Genomic DNA, 19,087 nt, shown 5'->3' with positions numbered 1-19,087 from the left:
GAAACATGAGCTGACAAACATAAAGGGAGCATTAAGACAGGAGTTCTGCATTTCATGAAACCTAGAGGTGTGGAGGTCAATTGTTGAACTCTCAGAGATTAAAATAAATGAATTACCATGAATCTGTTCCTTATGCTCAGTTGCAGTTTGAAACAATCCCCCATTGAATATCTGAACATAGTTTGATGAGTTAATAGATGATGTTATACATAATGCTTCAAAATATGAATTAAAATTGAACCACGTATGCAATTCAAACAGGTCGATAACATGTCATGCTATCACAGAATAAAAGAAGAGGTCCAGTGGCATGTTTTTGTATCAAGCACAAAGGTACAACAACCATTTAAGCAATTATATGTAAGGTCCTATAGCATGTACTTTTCACTACTTGCAGTGATCTACAATACCCGAGTACAGGACCCAAAAGCATGTATCTAAGCATTGTAAAATACTACAATGCTTAGATGGGAAAGAAATCTTTAATGCAAATTTATTATTTAAGAAATAACCAATCAGAAATGGAGCCAATAAAGTAAGCCAGAAATTGTAATGCCCTACTAAGAATTGGTTGATTACAGGCACTGATCCAATCTACCATTTTCTTCTATTAAAACCTTGAACTAAAATATAAAATTGGTCTTTCAATAACAATAGAAAAAAGCATCAACATCAGCAGATTAGAGAAGAGCAAGCACATGGCCATAGGAAATTACGCAAATAATAGGAAAAATAAGATGCGGGATTAGCCTTGAACTCTACAACAAACAAACACAAAACTAAAACTTCAGACAATTTTTATCTCACTGATAACATTAGATTCAGAGAACATAACAGTACAGGTAACTATGTCAAGGCAGCATACAAAACTGTACCCATACATACCAACATGTATCCAGTTTAAGGATAGAAATAAAACATACCAACAGATCTTCCTCCTGGACCCTGTGCTGCTATATGCGAAAACCCAAATCGGGAAAAAAACCAATTACATTTTCTGGCATAGCAAGAAAAACCAATTCCTCTGAAATCCATACAAGTAAGAGAATTTAAATACACAAATTTGAGAAAGCCATTGCAAGGTAATTGACAAGATTCACAATCTCTCTATGAGGACGCAATTATACCTCTGTAATGATCCGGTAGCGACCATGACCTGATACCCGAGAGAGACCTCGAAGCCGCTAGAAAACTCAGATCGCCGGCGAAGGGGTTGGATCTGTTCTCCTTTGATTCTCCTTCATGATTGAATTTTAGGACTAAAGGAGGACACCCAAACGATCAGTGTGTCGAGAGGATGATGTCTTGGGTGGTCGGTGTCGCAACTCCGCCGGAGAAGGCAGATGGCCGTCACGAAGTTCAATCGGTTCGTCGATTTCGACATGGTAACTGGTAGGCGAATATTTGGGGCCGATTTTGCCAACGTTGCCGCCGGACGGCTGGGTTTTGATCAGAGAAAGGGTGTGGGAGAGAGAGGGTAAAGAAGCAGATGAGATCTGCGTTTTTTGTTTACCCTGACTCAGAAGGATTTCTTTTTCTTTTGTTCAGAGGTTACCTCTTTCTTTTTCATTATGAGCTACCGTTTCAGCCTTTGTTTTTTTTCTCATCCGTTAGATCAAATATATCTCATCCAACGGTCAAGACTGTGAAAACATTGTATGCCTGCAGTCATTATAGAATTTCCGAAAACTAAGATATCAAACTTCAACAAAATATTTTGCTACCTCACCAAAGATTAATCTATGAACAATCCAAAAGAGTTGTGGATATCTTTCAAACTCTACATATATACTCCAAGATCATAACCAACATAAAAGTAATCACCAATATTCAATATCAGATAATCCCAACAGTAGTTACAATGCTAAAACGGATCGATTAGGATCAACCCAAAAACCGGTTGTTCAATCTCCAGTGGAAGATCACAGAATTTTTTCGCTCCGAAATTAAACACACCTATATGATAGTGGGAATACGAGGGTAACTTATTCTTGAAGTAAACTGAATCCTCATTACAGTCTAGACCATCATGATTCATGAGGTGAGATTAGTATGGACCGATTCAAACCCAAAACCAATACCTAATTGCCAATTGATCCCCACCTCTTTCCATCTAGACAAGTCATCATCATAAAAATCATGATCCAACTTATAAACATGGAATGTCATTGTTTTTCTGAAAGAAGAGCCATGAATTTCCACTACCAGCAATACATATGTCTTTGTTTTAATTATATATGTATAATCCTTCTCTAGAGAGGATGTCTGTAAATTTTAAAATTTGCGGACGCCGACACAGTGCAGACATAGGGTAAACAATGTGTCGACACACTATTTATCCCATGTTAGCACTGTATCAGCATCCGCAAATTTTGAAATTTGCTGACATCCTCCCTAGAGAAAATCCCTATATATATATATATATATAGAGTCTGTTAATATACAGGTATTGACATCTAATTTTATTAACCAAAACCACCTAAAGCCCCATTCTTCCTTTGCGGGCCAACTACTACAAACTCATTCTTCATTTGCGAACACCACACCACCACTAGATCCCCACGCCATAAAAAGCCCATCTACCCCCCGCATTGTTTTGATGAAAATAGACATAACAAAAACATAGCATGCAGACACCTTCCAAAATACCAGCATCAACGCATCATCAAAAGAACGGAAACTGAAACTGTAAGTCTGCAACTCCAATAAACTGCAGTTTCAATTCACTTGCAGTTTCAGAGTGCACTTGCAGCTTTAAAAACTGCAGTTTCAGAAACTGAACTAAACAAAAAAAATTGAAGAACCTACTACTGATAAGGAAGGCACGAGGGTGGAGTTGGCTTCCCCAATAGCTTTCTAGGCGTTGTTATAGTGAGGAACTTGGCTTGTTCTTCGGCAACGTCGCGACAAGGCCGGGATTAGAGTCAACATCGGGGCTTCGATCGGGTCTGGAGGTTGCTAGGTGTTTCGACCTCACAGGGATAAAGAGGGAAGAGAGAAGAACTCAGGGGTGGTCCTCTCGTCGCCATCCATGGCCGGATGCACACACACGTTGTTGAGGAAAGTTACAACGAGGGAGAGCAAGAGAGAACACAAAGAGAGTGCTTGGGGAGAGAGAAAAAGAGTGATGAAAGAGAAGATAAATTTTAGAAATGAGGGAGAGAGAGACACATGAGAGAGTTATGGAAAAATTAAAAAATTAGCAACCATTGGATTGCTTGGATGGCTAAGATAAAAAGCTTGTACCAACTGGTACCAAGAAATTGATAACCAATCCACTCTCAAAGTAACCTGATTGTTAAATATTATAAATATGTGTATTACATGTTACAAACAATAAGTAAAGTGTAGTACAGAGTAATTATTTCATATATATATATGATGTGTATGATTTGGCTACAAGGTTAAAAAAGAGTGGGATCAACCCAAAGACCTGGTGCTTCAAGCCCCATTGGAAGATCCTGGACTTTTTTCACTCCTAACAACTTGTCTCTCAAATTAAACACACCGATGTGATGGTGGGAAGACGAGGGTAACTTATTGGTGAAGTAAATTGAATCCTCATCACATTGCAGACCATCATGGGGTGAGATTAGTATGGACCGATTCAAACCCAAAAACAATGCACGATTGCCAATCGATTCCACCTCTATCCATGTAGACCGGCCATCAACAAAGGAATCACCATCCAGCTTCCAGCTTATAAACATGGAATGCCTTTGTTTCACTAAAAGAAGATCCATGAATTATCACTACCAGCAACACATATGCCTCTGTTTTGATTAAGTAAGCTCTGCTATGCCTAAGATTTATTGGTTCACATACCACCAAGGCTCCAACTCAGATTTCCATCTTTTGAATGGGTAAGCAATTCGTGCAATCCTAAACTTGAATGCTATAATCGTGGAGCAAGGCATAGAAATGATTATGATAGTTGATAACATCAATGTACCACCCCTTAAGTTTTGTCCACTTATGATCTGTGGTCATGCAGAATGCAAGATTATTGTACTTAAATTTGTCCGGAGACCCACTTTGTCCAAAGAATGCGTACATAACCATGACTCCGATGTTGTTTTTGTTGCTGCAAGTTGGCCGCGAAGACAGAACAGCTTTGGCTCTCATCTTTTTCTGCAAATCTTTCACAGAGCTGATATCCCAAGTTTCTAATACATGAATAAGCTGATCAGGATTAGTTGGTATGAAAAGCGCATGAGGTTTAGCTGCTGGTACGTTGCAATTTATTGTGCAGCTATCAATAACATGGTATGCATAAGTAGTTTGGTGGAATGTAACGCTGAGTATATCTGGAAAAGTTGAGAGCGGCGGGAGTGGAAGTTGAATCCCGTATAAGAAGGGATTGAAAAGCACAAACTCAAGCTGTTTGTTCAAGTAAAGCAGCCAACCGTGAAACGATCCAAGGCAAATTCCATGCCCAAAAAAATTGTTCAAGTTGTAAACCTTATTATTTCCGAGACTATAAAAACAACGAAACCCGCCATGATCATCACCAATATCTTCTTTGTCCTGATCATCATCTTGATCATGAGGAAGAAGGAGCCATGGTGCATCTCGTAAGCAAGTAGGTTGTGACATTGATGATGATGATGATGATGATGAGGGAGAGATCATGTATTCCACCGCCTTATACCAATAAGGACAAACTGCTTTGAAGCGCAGTATGTCTATGGGGGACAATTTTGATAAGATTAGTGCACAAAGCTCGTCTGGAATTTCAGACCAGCTACTGTTTGCTTTTGATGATCTACAATTTTTCATTTCGGTTCTTCTGTCAGCCATTGATGTATGAAGATTTTGAAGAAGCTAGGTTGTGGTTGCAGTGGGTGAGCCCTTAATTTTCTCCTGAATATAAAGAAGTAGAAAACTTGAACAAGAAGTTTGGATCAATGAACTACGAAACCCTGTTTGATGAGAGTTTTGGGCTTCTTTCTAGCTAATTAATTTCGAGAACTTCACGTCACACGACTCACACCACATTTAATAAAATATCAAAAAATACAATTAAACCCTTCCTCGAAACAGATCAAGCAATGTCCACCAAATACAATCCGGCCTGTTTTAAGTGTACACCAAGCTTCTTTGTGTTTTTTTTTTCGATACCATGGTTCAAACCCTCAATTTTATAGGTGTTCTTTTAAGGATCATCTATAAAAAAAAAAATAATTTAGAATTTCATGATAATTATTTTATAGATTATTGGAAACTTGGTGTTTATACAACAAGATAGGGCTGGGAATGGGTCGAGTCGGGCCCATATCAGGCCAAACAACCGACCAACCAACCGAGTTTGGCCATTTTATACAATCAATAACCGATCCGACCATTGTGGGTTGGCAACCGATAAAGTCGATAAAATTCGGGTTAGTAATTAATGGTTTCAACCAACCTCTCTTTTTTTTTTTCCCCCTGCACATTCCTAAATTCCTAGTAAATTACCAAATACAATACAACAATACTCAATACAAACCTGCCTAAGAGAACCGAGAGATGAGAGACCAATACCAATACCAATACCAATAATAAATTACCAAATACCAATACAACGTACCTCACACCCACACCAATTACTCAGTACCAAATTCCCTACAGATCGGCAACAAAGAGAACTGAGAGATGAGAGACTAAGAGGGATGAGATAGACCAAAATCAAGAGAGAGTGATCAACGATTCCCCGCCGTGAGAACACTCATCATCTCTGATTCTCCTCAACAGCCCGTGCTTTCTCGACGAGTTCAGCTAACTCGGACTTGGATCGCCACTCGATCATCACGACGGCGTCTCTGATGATGAGAGCAAATAATGAGAGATGAGAGATGATAAAAGTAGATGATCGATGAGAACAGATGAGAGATGAGAGATGTTTGATGAAGTCGAGAGAGAGAAAAAAAGAGAGAGAGAGAGGTAGTCACAGAATGAATTATATTAGGGCTGGGATGAGAGAGAGAGAGGCATAGTGAATTAGCCTTAGGGCTGGGTTGCCTGATTGGGCTTCCTAAACACACATATGCAGCCCAAACACGCACACAACCCACCAAGCTTCCTAAAGTCGGTTGTCGGGTAACCGACTTTAGCTATTTTCACAACCACCAACCGATTCGACTATATCGAGTCGAGTTGGAACAACCGACCTGACCTTTGTGGGTTGGTTTTCGGTTTCATATCGGCCAGGAAAACGGGTTGGTAATGGGTCGGTTGTCGGTTAAAAACCGATCCATTCCCACCCCTACAACAAGGGATTGGTAAGTTCCTCTCAGAAGAAGAGGAAGGGACTCTGGCCTGCGTTTGAGTTTTCTATTAATTTAATTTTTTATTTTGACAAAACATCATTATATCTAATACTTAATTCTGTTAAGTAGCTGTTAATTAAGTTAGTGTTAAGTTAGTGTTAAATGGTGACATATGTCAAAATATAAGCTAAAGGACAGAGGGGAACAAACAAAATGGGGACAGAGGATCTCAGCTCCTAATATCCTCCACTAATTTAAATACTGTATTTATCACGAATATTATGACCTGTTTGGTTCAAGTTTTGGAGGTTTAGGAATGAGAAATTAATTTCATTCCCACATTTGCATTGGTAAGTACAGGGAAGAGAAATCAATTCATGGCTCAAGCGAATCTGATGCCCTTATTGGGGGAAAATGAAACCTTTGCTCTAGCTTGGGTTTTGTTTTCCCCCTCTTGGGAAACATTTATTGCATTTTTTTCACAAAACTAACCCTGTTAGTATTTCAAAATAAATAATAGATGAGGATATAATTGAAAAACTGACACTTTTCATATCTCATTCTTAGTTTACTTTCTCAAAATTACCAAACACAGAAAAAAGATTTCACATTTCTTTCCCTTGGAAAATGCAAAGAAATTAATTTCCTAAAAAATCAATTTGGTGAACCAAATGGACCCTTAGAATACATAATCACGAATAACAACCATGGTTGTCGGGACGACTTGGGTAATGGAAAGATTTCTTTCCGTCTCTTACGGTGCTTTTATATTGTCCTTAATTTAAGGTGTGTTCTTTTTTCTTTTTCTTTTTTGAGAAAACTTAGAGATGTGTTCAAGTGTAACAATTGAACTGTAATGGTGTGTTTAGATAGAGAAAAAAACTTGGAATTTAAACAAAACTCAGCATTTAAGAAATTACATGCTCTAATTTCCTTGTTTGGATCCATAATTATAGAATTTTGTAAATTTTATGTGGAAAAAAACTTAGGATTTGAAGGCTATAAATTCCACTTAAATTGGTGTCATTTTCAATATTCCAATTTTTATTATAAAAAAAAAGGTCGTGTTCACCCATCACCTTGCCAATTAATTACAATACCACCACCACTACTACCATGCCGCAGTTACCATCACCACCACCGTCACCACCACTGCCACCGCCACCGCCACCTTCGCCGCCACCATCACCACCACAACCATCGACACCACTTCCGCCGCCACCACCACCTCTGCCACCACTACGACCGCCACCGCCGCCACCGTCACCACCACCACCAACACCGCCAACACCACTACCACAGCCCGTTGCCACCACCACCGACACCACCACAGCCGCCACTACTGTCACCACTGTCACCACCACTGACACTGCCACCACCACCACAACTGACACCGCCACCAGTACCACCACACCTACACTGACACCGCCGCCGCCGCCTCCATCACCACCACCATCGCCGTTGCCGTCGCCACCACCACCGCCAATGGATCCGTTGCCGCCACCTCCAATACCCCAATTTTTGCCACCACCATTTCTCTCACCGCTCATGGGCCATCACCCCTACTACCATCATCAACTCACCAAAAGCATTATTTTTATTGTTACCACCATCACCATCACTCTTTTATAAAACTACTATAAATTTCATATTTAAATTCCATTATGATTACATTTATCCAAACAAGAGAATTTACAAATTCTAGAATTTTAAATCTCCGTCATTTGTGAATTCCTTAGTAGTTTCAAATTACTTCATCCAAACGCACCATAAAGGTTTTTGCGAAATTTACTAATTTAGAGAGATATCTCACTTATTATATTAATCTTGGTCAACCAATCTAAGACAATTAATTTAGAGAGATTTCTCAATAACTCAATTAATATATTCAATCGATCTTAATCAATCAATGCAAGAATTAATTGTATTTACATATACAATTCCTAACAGTAAGGCCCAAAAAAGTGAAAAAACGGAAGGTAATTTATAATAGCTTTACCATTTTTTTGATAATTAATATAATAATGGCTTACCATTGCACCTAACCAGTTACCATATTGATTTGTTTTTTGGTCAATTGTAATAATTACCACATTGATTAGAATTTCACACAGCTTTAGCTCCTATTTAAGGGCATGACAAGCAGCAAAACATTTCACACACCATCTCATTAGCAAAGGATCTGAAACAATAGCATATAACAACACCATGACCACACTGCCAAGCTTTCTCCTTCTCCTTCTCCTGTCTCTCTCTGTTGGCAGCTCAATGGCCTACTATAGTGTCACCATTTTCAATAACTTGGGTGACAACACCAACCTCAATGTCCATTGTCAACCGGGCACAGATTTGGGTGCACATGCAATCCCTTATTTAAACGACTTTAGCTGGATTGTCAACAATGTCGAGACTACTGTTTTAACTTGTGACATGAGTTGGGGTAGTGTAAATAAGCCTTACGTCATGTTTGATCCCAAAAGAGATGCATCGAGGTGTGCTGATAATTTGTGCTTTTGGCGTGCGAAGCAAGATGGCTTGTATCTCTACATCAAGGATCATAAGATGTTGGAGTTTCAGTTTAAATGGTAGCATTGAAAATTAAGCACGACATGCACATTGAACTTGGGCAGCTTTTGCTTAGTTAGGAGTGCCACATACGTACTGATCATTTTAAAATTTCTTCCTAAATAAAGTCTAGCAAATATCGATCCTTCATATATGTATGCCTTCTTAAAGCATATTAATTGTTACATGATATGAATGATTCAGTTGACAATGTCACATTTATAATGTCGTGATCCAGCAAATCTTTCCGCCAAAATATTTTGTATATATTCCTTCATTCTATTACGTAATTAATTAGAGTTGTGGCACATATATGATCAATCTGTTGGAGTTGTACTTCGACACAACCTGTTGTGGTCTCATAGTTGCCTAAGGGTTTTGTGGCCTAAGTAAAGATCAAGAGTTCAATTAGAATTATACCTTGAAGCCTATATGGATTTATGTGTTTTTGGTTTACTAAGGCTAAAGGGATTCCTATTACTTAGAGGACAATAAATTAGAGTCCTAGGCTAATATGGTTATCCTATGAGTTCAGTTATGGGTTAGACTCATAGGTTGCCACTCTATATAAAGTCGAGATCCCCTTGCACACAAACGATCACAATTTAGTTTACTCCCCATCAAGTAGTTTGTGCTAAAGGTCTGTAAGTGCAAGGAAGATTCTTGACTCTTAATGGTCAGCGATGGATGCAGCTGTGGTGCTGTGGTAAACTCAGGTATGTGTTTAATTTATATAAGTCACTAAAGTTAACATGTGGTATCAGAGCATGACTTGTATGATTAAAACCTAAAAGAAACATGTCTTGCTTAATTGTTTGCACACTATATTAAATGATTAGGATTAATCTAGAGAATATATATATATATATAAAGGATTAATTATATGCATAAGATCACTTGTTTATATATATGATTGATCGTGTGTAATCCATGATTGATGTTGATGTGAGAATTAAGTTTTCTTGCACTAACAGTAATTTCATCTGCTGCAAGTTTTCTATGATTTTATATTCAAGTGTTTGTTATATCATGTAAAATTTAATTAAAACTTCTCGTTGCTGTTTTGGGGTTTAGACACTATGGTTTCTCATGTCACAAGTAACAAACCCTAAAACCAAAAGGCTATAAAGTTGGATCAATTAAACTATTTGAATTTATTTTTCAACTATCTGTTTGTATGTATTAGATATATTTGATCTCAAGTCTTATTATCAAATATATATATATATATAAATATCTAAAGGTTGTGATCAATGTTTTAGGGGTTTTTGGACCAATTAAGCAAGCCTCTCGCGGCTTATTTGGTTTAAAAAGGCCCTAAACAAAGGTGTATTGATCAAATTGCATTATCAATACATGACAGGTGAAAGTAATTTTCTGTCCATAGATGATTATTACTTCATCATGGTCAGTATGATTATGGCTAGCATAGAAAATAACACTATATAGGCTATTAAAGGGTCTCCTTCTGTCCATAGATGTAGGAGGTTCTTTATAAAGCTAGTTTATGTAGTTTTATGATCTAGTGCTACAACATTGTTTACTCTCAGCCTATAGGTGTGAGTTAATTGTGTTTATAAGGCTTTTCTTGGAGATTAAGTTAATAATTAAATTAAATTTTCAGTTGTGAATTCCTCTGCTATCAATATTCCATTGAACCCTTGAATGATAGCAATTTTAAGAAGTGGAATCGAGATTTGGAAATTACTTTAGTTCTCTTAGATCATGACTTCGCTGTGGTCAAGGACTTTCATGTTTTTCCATTATGGATTCCAAGTTTTGTTTTGTGCGCGGCTGAACTATTAGGTATCTATGAATTATATATGGAGTCTTGGTTTAATTGATATATGAATTTATACATATCAGTTTCTGATTTGGACAAATATATACCTATGTCCGTACGTATGTCTCTCGGTTTCCTTCAGATTACATCTATTAGTTTTGTTTCCATGGTAATAAGTTTGGATACTCTCACATATATTATTCAAAGTTATATATGTAATTATATAATAAAATCCCATGATCAAGCATTGTCGGCAAGTGCAGTTATATTGCACCAAAAGAAATATACATGTATATAAATGTTTATTATTATCGAAATTTATACAGATCCCATGATTGTATCGGCATATGTATCCCTTGGCTTTGAATGTATAGATATTTACATGGTTATCAATTAAACTGCATGCATATTCACGAAATCAGACCATTAATTGTATGCACTCATGATATATATATATATATAAATATATAAATATATATATATCGAACATATCTATTCATTTGATTGATCTTGCTGTCTTATATATATGTATATATGCTTAAAGTCATGCATATGTGCTATATACATATATATTTAAAGATGTAATGCATTTTATTTTATTTTTTTATGATGGAAGATCTGAATTTGATTTGATGCATTTATTGAATTAGTATATATATCAAATTTGTACACTAGAATAGAAAATTAATTAGAGCTTAATTTGTGGGAAATTGCTTAATGTAATATGTATATTGCTTGGTATATGAATGTGTTTAGCCTTAACTGATTCAATACGTGCATGACAATGACATATACATAATTAAAGCACTTATCTCTTATGTGCATTCACTATGATTCAATTTGTAGATGGCTTATATTCATATGAGGAAGTATCACTTTATGCTAATGTATTTGATCAAGATCGATCGTTTATATGTGTAGAAAGTTTTATATGCACCTTAAGATTCATGTTATGTACATATTACATATATGGCCGTACACCATAATTTATAGATTTATGATATATTGATTTTGATACAGACTTGTACAATGAATTAAAGTTTTAGAAAATCATCAGTTTAATTTTTATTGTTGCTATATCTAATGTCTTAAGGGCAGAGAATCTTAAGTTTTATATTGCTTATTATTAATATATATATAAAGGGGGTTAAATGTATTTGTTAATTTTATGTATTTAACTAGAAAGTGGGTTAAATGTATTTATTAATTTTACGGATCATTATTGTTTGTTAGTCACCAAGGGGGCCGAACTAGAAATTTTCATGATTATCAAATTAAGTGATAATTAAGTAATTACTCAAGTTAATAGAACGCCGCCTTATGCATAGCAAATTAGCAATAGAAAAAGAGTAGCCAAACGCAGCCTTAAAACTCTCAGAAACTCCCGCAGACTTGTAACTTGAGTTTCAGAGTCAGAGTTAGGTGACTTGGAGGCTCCTCTGCGCCGAGTTGTGTGACTGTCCACCTCTCTTTGTTTATTTGCTATGGCGGACGAGGAACCTGTTGATCAGAAGAAGTACCTCGAATCTACTATTTGCCAACCAAAGTAATTACTCAAGTTTTACGGATGCATATAAATAGACTTAAACCTTGTAAGTTTTAAAGGTTCGAATAACATAGAGTCATTTTGTGGAGACATATTTTAAGTCTTAATTTACTGGTTTTTATAACTATAGGAATACATTCAGTACATGGCTACCATATGTATTATTTTTTATGAGCATATTATTGATTGTTAAATACTGAACATTTTTTGTTTAGGGGAATTGATGTTGTGCTGTTTTGATCAATCCTTATAAACCACAATAACTGTTTTTGTGCTAATTACTTTTGCATCAAGGAATAGCAAATGTTTATGTGAAATTAATATAATTTGGTAGTTTGTTCACTGTTAGCACATTAACAATCTTATTGTAGCGTGATGAAGGCTCTCCAATCATTTATGTGATTATCATATATGGACTGTTTGTTCTTGTTTTTTTGTTTTTATCGTAGAAATTGGGGGAAGATATGTTCATTAAATTTCTACTTTATTAGTGGCTTTGTGAGACCTTTCATCAGTGCGTGGGAGCTAAAAGTTTTGTAAACTTAAGGGTTAATGCTCACTTATATATGATTATGAATATAAAGGGGTAACTTGTATGTATCTTATTTAGATTGGTTTTGCATGTCCAAATATAACAAAACCCTTCTGGCTTGGCCTATAAAATTACCAATAAGGAAAATAAATCATCACCTGAAAGATACTTGGGTATCTAAGTATATACTAATCTATGATATATCATATATTGTTTGCTTCCTATTAAATATTATTATGGATGATTAATTTCGTTAGACGAAACATTGTTCTAGTTGAAGCACTAGCATTAAATGGCTTATAATTGACATGTGATAATATACATGAATTGGGTGATTCTTGATTTGGCTTATGTGAATTACTTGGATAGAACATTGTTTAATTATATTATTCGCTTTTGAAGTTCTTGATCTATATATCATGGCTTAAAGTTTAAATGATGTTTTAAAGGTATTCTCTTAAGTTTACATCCTATTGTCCGAGCGAATATACATTACATATTTAAGATATATTATTTCTCTTTTAACACATATAGCAAATCGATTGTTTAATCAGTCTGTACACATAAATAATGATTACAGTTTCATTCAAAATGGAGTAGATCTATATTTTCAAGTGATCTATATTTATTATCTGATTGGTACATTCAAGTATATATGTATCGTTTGAATTTCATTATTGGTATATTATCCAAAGATTGAGAAGGAAATTCATACATGAGCTATTTTGCCTTACAGGTTGTTTTTAATGTACACTACTGTGATGGGTGTTTTGGTTTTCTCATTTACTGACATGGGTATTGCTTGAAATTACTTACGGCACAAAAGGCATATAGCATTCGATTACATATGTGTTGCATATTTATGATATATTATTCATCCATGGTCAGTAATTATTGTGAGCCACTAATTTTATTCATGTTATTTGGTCATACATTATATTCTAGAGTAACCACCCATCATCTAGGATAATGAAAGAAAAATAAGGAATCATCACTCAAGAAATATGTATGATATTCTTTGAATCATCATCCGGTCAAAAGGAATTTTGGGGACTAATAAGGATAATTGAAGTTATTCTCGCATATTGTTTGGTTTGCTTATATTCATATTCAGTCATGAACTCTTCTGCTATAAATAATTATGTTTTCATTGAGATAAGATTTTTATTTGTTTTTTTTTTGGTACTTTGTTTTTCTTGTACCTATAAGAAATTTTGGAATACAATATCCATTAAAGAGATTTCTAGATGCATTGATGTTATAAAGGTATATATTTTTGTTAGGACAGGTACGTTAAGGCTTATGTTATTGCATATTGCTTGTTTAATCATCAAAACCATTATTCTTTAAGAGTTCTTAAAGTAATGCATGAAGTGAATTTTATTATTTGTGAAAGGGTCCCTAGACTTGATAGCCGACCCATTGAATAAAGTTGTCCCTAATTCCGTTTTTTCATAAGCATGTCACCAACATGGGGGTACTATCCAGTTTTCAAGATGCTCTAATTTAGTGGGAGCTTTTTAGCTTTTAATTTGCTAATATTTTGATTAAGTTATTTGCATGTCTTTGTTTAAGTTGGTGATTCATGGATATGTCTTAAAGTTAAGGAGACACTTATGAATAAAAGTTGATGTTCAGCTAAAGAAAGCATGCTATGGTTTGTTTTAAATATCTTTGTTTTTGTTGAATAAAATTCATTAAAGTTTAATGTACTGTTTCATTAAGTACATAAAGGCAGATTTATTGAAATCTGATAAAGGAGGATCTAGTGGAATGATAATATCTTAAGCATTTCCATATGCATTCAAGTAACACATCAGGAAGATACATTAATCATTCTATTTCCATTGTCTTGTTGGCGTCTCATGTGGATATGAGTTCTTGCATATGTAGTTTCTAAAGCCGGATAATGTATTAGTCCAAAAGTTTTTGAAGCTCTATGTAAGAGGTCTTATTTGACAAGAGGCATGCTAGGAATTTGATTCAGTTGAATTCTGTGCGCACTAAAGGATCAATGCTGAAGCTACAATGGTACCTATTCGACCAAGTGGGAGAATGTTGGAGTTGTACTTCGACACAACCTGTTGTGGTCTCATAGTTGCCTAAGGGTTTTGTGGCCTAAGTAAAGATCAAGAGTTCAATTAGAATTATACCTTGAAGCCTATATGGATTTATGTGTTTTTGGTTTACTAAGGCTAAAGGGATTCCTATTACTTAGAGGACAATAAATTAGAGTCCTAGGCTAATATGGTTATCCTATGAGTTCAGTTATGGGTTAGACTCATAGGTTGCCACTCTATATAAAGTCGAGATCCCCTTGCACACAAACGATCACAATTTAGTTTACTCCCCATCAAGTAGTTTGTGCTAAAGGTCTGTAAGTGCAAGGAAGATTCTTGACTCTTAATGGTCAGCGATGGATGCAGCTGTGGTGCCGTGGTAAACTCAGGTATGTGTTTAATTTATATAAGTCACTAAAGTTAACACAATCACCATAGAAATTTGAAAAAGAAAACAAAGGATATTCAAGAAAAATAAGTTACATCACACAACTTAAAACATTTTCTTTAATGTGATTTCAGAGGCGATCTCTTTCCCATAAACAAGTCAAACTAGAAACCCTATTATAGTGGAAAAAAAAAATTTGCTTTTATCATCCATGGTCTACCTTTATAGATATCAAAATATTGAAAAGGTATTCACCAGGGCCGGGAGGGTTTAAATTTCAAAATTTTCGGCGAAATTTTCGACAATTTTTACAGGTGTCGAAATCGAAACCTGTATTTGTTAAATTTTCGGGATAATTTCGACGCTGTGAACTGGTTTTGGATTTCTGGATTTTTAGAGAGGAGGCTGGGTTTTTGGAGAGGAGGCTGGGTTTTGGGAGAAAAATGGGGCAGCGGCAGGGGCGAGATCGAGGGAGAAAGAGGAGGGGCGGCGGCAGGGGGAGATCGACAGAGAAAGAGGGGGCGGCAGGGGGAGAAAGATCCGGCAGGGGGCGCGACGGCAGGGGGCGGCAGGGGGGAGAAAGAGGCCGGCGGGGGGGGGGCGACAAGGGTGGCGAAGGCAGGGGGCGACAAGGGTGGCGACGGCAGGGGGAGTCTCGGGGAGAGAGATGGTGGATTGGTGATGGATTGGAGAGAGAGAGAGAGAGAGAGAGAGAGAGGATGAAGAGAGATGAAGAAAGGAGAAGAAATGACTCAAGGAGACAGTGGAGGCGTGGAGGCGTGGAGCTGGAGACTCGGGGGTAAAGAAAGCAGAGGGAAGCTGGGAAGGAAAGAAAGAAAAAGAAGAAAAAAAAAAAAAGAAAGGAAAAAAAAGAAAAGAAAAAAAAAAGTAAAAAAGAGAAAAAAATTAAAAGATTTAGGGTTGATTGGGATTTGGGGCCTTTGGTCAATTGTAAAGAAAAAAAATAGTTTGAGTTTTCGTTTGGCCATTTTGGAGTTTTGTTTAGTTGTTTTTAAATCCTAAATTAGTAAACTATAATATATTTTTATATAAAAAATAATTTAAAATACTCTAAAGGGCTAAACCCTAATATCATATACCATATGTCCATATCCTAGTTTGAGGTTTTTGGGCAATTGAAAAAAAAAATGATTTAGGGTTTCGTTTAATTATTTTTACACCCTAAACCAATAAACTCTAATACATTCTTATATAAAAAATAATTAAAAATATCCTAAAGGGCCTAAACCCTAATATCCTATATGATATCTTAAGCAATATAGAGTATAGATTATAAAGTATATAGGATTTAGTGTATATATTATAGAGTATAAAGAATATATTAATTTTATTTATTTATTATACTAATTTTATTTCACAGTATTTACCTTCAGCGCGCATTATATTCATCTTATATCACATGAAACTTACTATATAATTTGGTTTCTTCAATGTTTTTTATCAATGTAGTAGATAATATGTTAAATAAACATATAGTAAAGTTTCATTCAAAATTTCTGTATTTTGGTAGTAATTTCCATCATTTCCATCTAATTTCTGTCAAAATTTCCTCGAAACCCGAAATTTTATTCCTTGGGGCCGGCCTTGAGTTTTTGGGGGCCCGAGGAGAAATTTAAATGAGATCCTTGTATAAATACATATAATTTTACAATAAAATATTATTGAAAAATCATAATAGTTTAAAAAATTACTTAAAAGGTATCCCTCAAGCTAAAAAAGGTCAAATATAATTTTTTTTTTTTTTTTACTTTCAATTTATAAACAAATTCCTCATGTTATAAGAACAATAATATATTCATATTAACAAAAGTTCATGTTAATTAGAATCTAAAGGAAATTATAGAAGTTACGAAAAAAAATTAATTAGTATATATAAATTTACATTGATTTTATTACAACTCATATTCATGTTATCATATTATAAAAAATTGAAATATATTTATGGTTAAGTTAATCAAGATATAAACAAAAACAAAAACTAATGTGTAATTGGCTGTCAAATGACTAAATTTATATTTTGTGAGGCCCATACTTCTAAATTGGCCTGAGTTTTATTAGGGCCCAACCCACCACATATTCAAAAGTGCAAAAAAAACAAGTTAAAAAGTCAGAAACCTTTCAAAGATTCAAATTGGTTCTCCTTTACGACAATCATACAAACTAAACTCAATTTCATTATACGTAACTATTTCGTACATATATATATGTATATACACTGTGGCTAAAATTTGTCTGGGCCCCAACGGTCGCACTCCCTAGCCCATGCTCAGGGCCGGCCCTGGTATTCACTCGACCAGGTAAATGATCCTTTTCGTCTTTGTAGCTGTATCGTCTTTGTAGCTGTGTGTCCACTTTTTCACTTTTGCTCCTATAATTTTAATTTTGACAATTATATCTTTATAGTTTACTAATGTATGCAATTGAAGGATAAAATCAAATTCCATCAAATGAATATACAATACGGTTGCATGGGGCATGCCTATAGGGGTAATTTTGTCTTTCCCTTTTCCTCATATAACCCCAACCACCCACGTGTCACCCACATGATCGGTTTGTCGACTAATATGGTAGAACATTGAGTTTATCCTTCAATTGTAAGCATTAACAAACAACAAAGGTATAATTGTCGAAATTGAAATCATATAGATGGTAATAAAAATGAGACAAACTACAAGACATGCATGGAGAACGAAGACATTGTCAAATAGACCTATAGATAACAAAATGATGCAAATAAAATCCTAGTATTGGCACACTAATAATTAATATAATAGTAATAATATATATATGTATAATAACAACAATATACATATATTGATACTTGGAGATTTGTCAAGCAATTGACCATTATTCAATGTGAACTTGGTGGTCTTGATAGAAACATATATTGGAGTAGCAATCAGCTGTCAATAACACAACTTAACAATCTAGTATTCTTCATGCATGATCAATCTCTGCTGTGCTACTGATAGCAGAAACCATGAAAATTAAATATATTAAAAAATTAAATAACTGCTGTGCTACTGATGGTAATTTTAATTTTATGAAAAATTAAATATATTAAAATTTTTAATCAAATAACTATATGAAAAATATATTAAAATTTTTAATCAAATAACTAATTTTCATAGAAATAATTATTTTATAAACTAAAAATTTAAATTAAACAAAAAAAATAAAGAATTTAAAAACATCAATTACAAAATAAAAGAAATCACATAAAATCAATTAAACCCAAGGAATAAAATTTCGGGTTTCGAGGAAATTTCAAATATTTTTAAATTTCGACAGAAATTAGATGGAAATTGCTATCAAAATACGAAAATTTTGAATGAAACTTTACCATATGTTTATTTAACATATTATCTACTAAATTGATAAAAAACATTGAAGAAATCAAATTATATAGTAGGTTTCATGTGATATAAGGTGAATATAATGCGCGCTGGAGCAAATACTGTTAAATAAAATTAGTATAATGAATAAACAAAATTAGTATATTCTTTATACTATATAATTTAATTATACATTAAAATCTAAACCCTAATACTCTATATATCCTATATACCATAATACTCTTTATACTCTATAATCTATACATTAAACCCTATATACCCTATATTTTTTAGGATATTAGGTTTTAAACCCTTTAGGATACTTTTAATTATTTTTTTATATAGAAATGTATTAAAGTTTAAGGTTTAAAATAACTAAAAGAAATCTCAAACCTTTTTTTCTTCTTTCCAATTGCCCAAAGGCCCCAAACCCCCCCTCATTTTTTTTCTTTCCTTACTTTTTTTTCCCCGTGCCTCTCTCTTCAGTCTTTTTATTTTATTTTTTATCTTTCCTTCCTTTTTTCCCGTGTCTCTTATTTAGCCAAGCTTTGTCTTCACTAAGTGTAACAACCCAAATTTTGGTTTATGATAATTTTGTTACTTAAATTT

General features: G+C 34.7%; 1 protein-coding gene across 1 annotated transcript; it reads right to left on the bottom strand.

The window, feature by feature from the left end:
- Positions 1-3,882: 3,882 nt before the first annotated feature.
- On the bottom strand, positions 3,883-4,800 carry LOC147293719 (uncharacterized). The gene has a single exon (XM_086231119.1). It carries the CDS (start codon positions 4,798-4,800, stop codon positions 3,883-3,885), a length of 918 nt encoding a protein of 305 aa, XP_086087245.1.
- Between the last annotated feature and the right edge of the window lie 14,287 nt (positions 4,801-19,087).

Source organism: Dryas octopetala, chromosome 2 (assembly GCF_963921425.1).
Source record: "Dryas octopetala chromosome 2, drDryOcto1.1, whole genome shotgun sequence".
NCBI lineage: Eukaryota > Viridiplantae > Streptophyta > Magnoliopsida > Rosales > Rosaceae > Dryas > Dryas octopetala.
This window is presented reverse-complemented; position numbering and strand designations above follow the sequence as displayed.

Excerpts from the sequence above, each read along its gene's own strand:
- LOC147293719 (XM_086231119.1), bottom strand. The coding sequence starts at position 4,800 with ATGGCTGACAGAAGAACCGAAATGAAAAATTGTAGATCATCAAAAGCA.